The sequence below is a fragment of the Monoraphidium neglectum genome (genome assembly GCF_000611645.1).
Source record: "Monoraphidium neglectum strain SAG 48.87 unplaced genomic scaffold scaffold04540, whole genome shotgun sequence".
Taxonomy (NCBI): Eukaryota; Viridiplantae; Chlorophyta; class Chlorophyceae; order Sphaeropleales; family Selenastraceae; genus Monoraphidium; species Monoraphidium neglectum.
Window position 1 is genome coordinate 1 of NW_014009089.1, and position 4,325 is coordinate 4,325.

The 4,325-nt window shown below is 64.4% G+C and overlaps 2 protein-coding genes across 2 annotated transcripts; one reads left to right on the plus strand and one right to left on the minus strand.

Moving 5' to 3' along the window:
- Positions 1-312: 312 nt before the first annotated feature.
- On the minus strand, positions 313-971 carry MNEG_14504 (hypothetical protein; the record flags this gene model as incomplete). The annotated part of the gene is made up of 3 exons (XM_014037023.1): positions 313-341; positions 626-698; positions 825-971. The coding sequence occupies 3 exons, from the start codon at positions 969-971 to the stop codon at positions 313-315; spliced, it is 249 nt and encodes an 82-aa protein (XP_013892477.1).
- Positions 972-3,246: 2,275 nt separating this feature from the next.
- On the plus strand, positions 3,247-4,083 carry MNEG_14505 (hypothetical protein; the record flags this gene model as incomplete). Its single annotated transcript, XM_014037024.1, has 1 exon — positions 3,247-4,083. One exon carries the CDS (start codon positions 3,247-3,249, stop codon positions 4,081-4,083), a length of 837 nt encoding a protein of 278 aa, XP_013892478.1.
- Between the last annotated feature and the right edge of the window lie 242 nt (positions 4,084-4,325).

Genomic DNA, 4,325 nt, shown 5'->3' on the forward strand with positions numbered 1-4,325 from the left:
CCATGTAGCACATGGCGGACAGCATCGCCACGATACCCCCAATGAGGTACGATATCACGACACCGGGGCTGGGGGGAGGACAGGGTCCGCAAGGGGTGGAGGGTGAGGGTTGCAGGGATTATGAGGAGGCAGGTGGGGTTGAACCGGGGGTGAGAAGGGGGCGGGGCAGCAGAGTTGGCAGAGGTGCTGTGAGGAGGAGGGTGGGGGCCCACGAGGTGGGGTCGAGGCCGCAAGGAGGGCGGGGGTGACTGCCTGGGGCGCGAGTCATCCACGCCGTCGCGGCGCGCCGCCAGGGTCGTCCTGGTCCACCCCTCACCCGGCATAGTTCTTCGCCACCACGCCTGCACAAGAAAGCGAGCGCGGGGCGCAGGGCGGTGAGGAAGAGAGGAGTGCAGGGGCAGGGGCGCCTTCGTCACACTGGCTGTATGACTCACCACGGTGCAGGACGACTCACTACAATGTGATGCGGTGGGCCGTCCGCTGCCTGCACCATGCTGCCCAGAAGGGGAGCACAACTACGGGGTCGTGCGCAAAACACTTATGTGGGCGGCAGGGGCTGCGACGCCGGCTGGCCGTTGCGAGCCTTTGCGAGGCAGTGGCGGCAGCCTGGGGCAGGCCCACGCACCCGTCAATACGAAGATGCCGGAGCCGACGATGGCTGCGGTGGACATCATGGTCAGGCCAAACAGCCCCATCACCTGCGAGCCAAGGAGAGGCGTGCATCAGGAAGTTGCCTATGCATCGGGGGTGTCGTCTCGAGTAGCGTTGAGGGCACGCAGCATGCGCAGCGGGCGTCGGGTGACACCGCGCAGCGGGACGCCCACCTTCTTGAGCTGTGTCGTACCCTCACGAGGCGCCTCGTGAGGCATACCCCCACCGATTCGACTCATCCAGCTTGGCCCGTGGAAGAGGTGGTGCGATGCGGCTCGCACTGCCTGCTGGCTCTTGATGCGGACAAGGTCCGCCGGCATGGTTGCTGCGTCGTAGGCGCTTGAACTACACGATAGTCTGGGATCGCACGCCGGGCCGAGGCGCGTGGGCCTGAACCTGACTGAGTTGGCACGTTACTTACTTACCAGCGGAAGCAAGTGGGACCTACTTGGAGGTGCCTGATGGCTCCAAGAGCCTTTGAAATTGCTCGCAATTCCAAGCTTCGCGGGTGCACAAGCATGGTGGGTGTCACCCGAGGCGGTGCTACCAGCGCTGAGCTGGATATCCAGTCCACCTGCACCTGTGGCACAGTACAACAGGATGAACCATGTGAGGGCCACAGGGATGTCGAGAGCCAGTGTGGCGCAGCAAGCGATCTCCCCCTGCTCCAGACATCAATGCGCACGTAACGAAGCGCGCGCGGCGACGGTGGCACCCAAAGCAAGAAGCCACGCACACAGAGTACGTAAATGGAGGGTGAGGCGCGTCGCCTGTGGGAGCTGACAGAGCAACATTTCTTCATATTATTGTATTGATGTAGTCATAGCAGTTTACCGCTCAACATCCCCGTCAACGGCTGTGAGCCTGCGCACGCCCCGCAATCGCCGCTCTTTGTGGTGGGGGTGGGGGTGATTTCTCAGGCACCGACACGGCTGGCGCGCTGGGTGTCTCGCCTGCTTCTACTTCTTCCCCCCGTGCTCTAGCATGTCTGTCCTCCCACAGCCCTGGATCAGCTCTCTGCCCCATCAGCCGCTGGTGCGTCCTTCACCTCTCCCTCTCCCCACCAAGCGCACCGTGTACTTGTATCCTCTTGTGGAACAATGACTGCTCATTCAAGGCAGTTCAAGTACATCGTAATTTCTGTAAAACGGTATGGGGTAAATTTGTGGTGTAGGTTGCCAAGGGTTGCCTTTCTTGTCTGCGGCATTGTGTGTGTCATGACCATCGTAGAAGCAGTGACGGGCGGCTCTTAATCTGTTACGGTGCGGAGGCTCAACCACTACAGGCCTGTGCACACGACCCTGGGCACGCGGCATGCTGTGCGCTGCACGTTGGACTCACACTCTGTCTTGGCATGCAGCGTGTGACGTGCAGGGTACAGGATACAGTGCGGGCCACGCAGCAAACATATGGAATGCAGCATCCCACGCTGCATGCCAAGACAGAGCCAAGGAGTCTGCACCCTACAGTTATAACCTGGCTTCGGCATGGAGGGGTGCCTCGCCGCCAACAAGCCTTGTGGCTCGCGTGACCAGCACTGTGCAAAGAGAATACATTCACCCAAAAAAACGCGCATACACGTCAGTGCTGGTGCTGGGCGTGCATGAGTGTTGGTTGAGTGTATGCAAGTACATCACACAGCCGTCATAAACACGCCACATCAATCCGACGTGCTGCCAACCTGCAAGTCAACTTCAGGTCAACGCCATAGCGCGAGTGCGGTGAATGTGAGTTACGCTTGGAGATAGCTACATACGATCGAGTCTGGCTGGGCCTGCTCCCCAGCGCACGTGTGCCCCGCTGGAACATTAGAACCGTCAAAGCCATGCCACATCAGCAGCGCGTGGTGGGAACTTCTGTTGCAAGTCATCTACAAGGACGTCGGTAATGTGATTGCGTTGGTGAACTTTTGTATAGCAACATCGCCCTTGCGCCCGCTGTTATGCCAATACTGTATAGACGTGGATGAAGGCAAGGACGCAATACCACAGGGCTCCACGCAATCGCCACAGTCTGCTGCTCAGCCTAATTTAAAAGCACGCATTCATGCAAGGCAATCCCATCCGTGGCATGGTCCGCGAGCAGCCCTGCGCCGTGGGCCGCACTGCGCGACACGGACTCGCTGGCACCTGTGGCCGGACGCGCCGCAGCACTGCGTGCCCACGCGCCTCGCCTGCGGGTCAGGGCACGTCTGGAGGGCTGGATGACACAAGCCGTGGCATCCCCACGGTCTGGCCGCTCGCGCGTGCCTTCCAAGCCCTGTCCCGCCAGCTCCGCAGCGGCCCACCAGCGGCGCCCCTGGCACCGCCGCCTCGGACGTTGTCCAGCCCGCCACCAGCCCACGCAGAGGCCTGCCCCATTGAGTGCCTCCCCAACACACCCCTCTCCGTCATTGCCGCCCTTGCGCCCGAGCCAATTGCGTCCGCGGCCGCCGCCGTGCGCACGGCGGTGGCCGCGCCTGGCGTCGGCGACGCGCGCGGCGCGCTGCGGCGGCTGCGCGGCCGGCTTTCACCCGAGGCCTGGGCCGCGTTCTCAGCCGAGGTCGAGCGAGCGGCGCTGCGCGCCGCGCTGCAGCACCCGCCCGCAGCAGAGCACATGCTGGCGTCACTCGGCAGCATCGGGGGCAGCTTCTTTGAGGACGGGTCGGGCAGCGAGGGGGACGACGAGCCGCCAGACGCCGCAGCGCTGCACACGGGGCAGCGGCTGCAGCCCTCTGGTGCAGCCTTTGCCGGCGGGCCCATCCCAGAGCTGCAGCCGCACCGGCACTATCAGCACGCGGTGGGGTGGGGCCCGCTGCCCTCGCAGCATTCTGTTGGCGGCGAATACAACAATGTTGGCGGCGCTTATGCTGCAGACCCCGGGATGAGTGCCAGCGTGGACACCTTCTCGGCAGCTTCCCCTGTCAGCACCTGGCCGCCGCAGGGGCCAGGCTCCAGCTTTGGCGGCTGGAGCGCCCTGTTTGCGGCCGACGGCCCGCGGCAGGCGGTGCAGGAGACGGCAGCCACGGCGTTGCAGCGGCAGCAGCAGCAGCAGCAGCAGCAGCCCGACCAGCTGCTGCACATCGTGGGCGCGCACCCCATAACTTTGCTGCCCGCCTTCGGCTCCGAGGCGCAAGCCCTGCCCGGCAGCAAGACCGCTGGCTCCTCCGCCCGCACCAAGCACGGCAGCGCCAAGCGTCGCACCGCCGCGGGTCGCCGCTCGGGCGGGTCCCCGCCCGGCGGCCCGCCGCACTTCCAGCACCTCGTGTTTGGCGGCGGCGGGGCGCGCACGATCGCGTACGCCGGCGCCGTTCACGCGCTGCGCACGCTGGGGCTGGTGCGGCGCCTGGACAGCGTGGCGGGCGCCAGCGGTGGCTCCATCCTGGCGGTGATGGCGGCGCTGGACCTGGGGCCGCAGGAGGTGAGGGCCAGTGGGGACAGGGGGGTGGGATAGGGGCCGTGGCGCTTCAGAACTGCTGCGGCGGAATCTGGGTGAAATCAGGCCTTGCCATGATATCTGATGCGCTGCCATGTCCTTGATTTGCGTCATCTTGCAGCCTCTCTGCAGTGTGTCCTGGTGCGGGCCCTATCGAAATGCACCCACACCTACCCCCACAGTACACGCTCACATGCACGCACATGCGCACGCCCGCACGCGCGCGCACACACACACACACACACACACACACGCACACG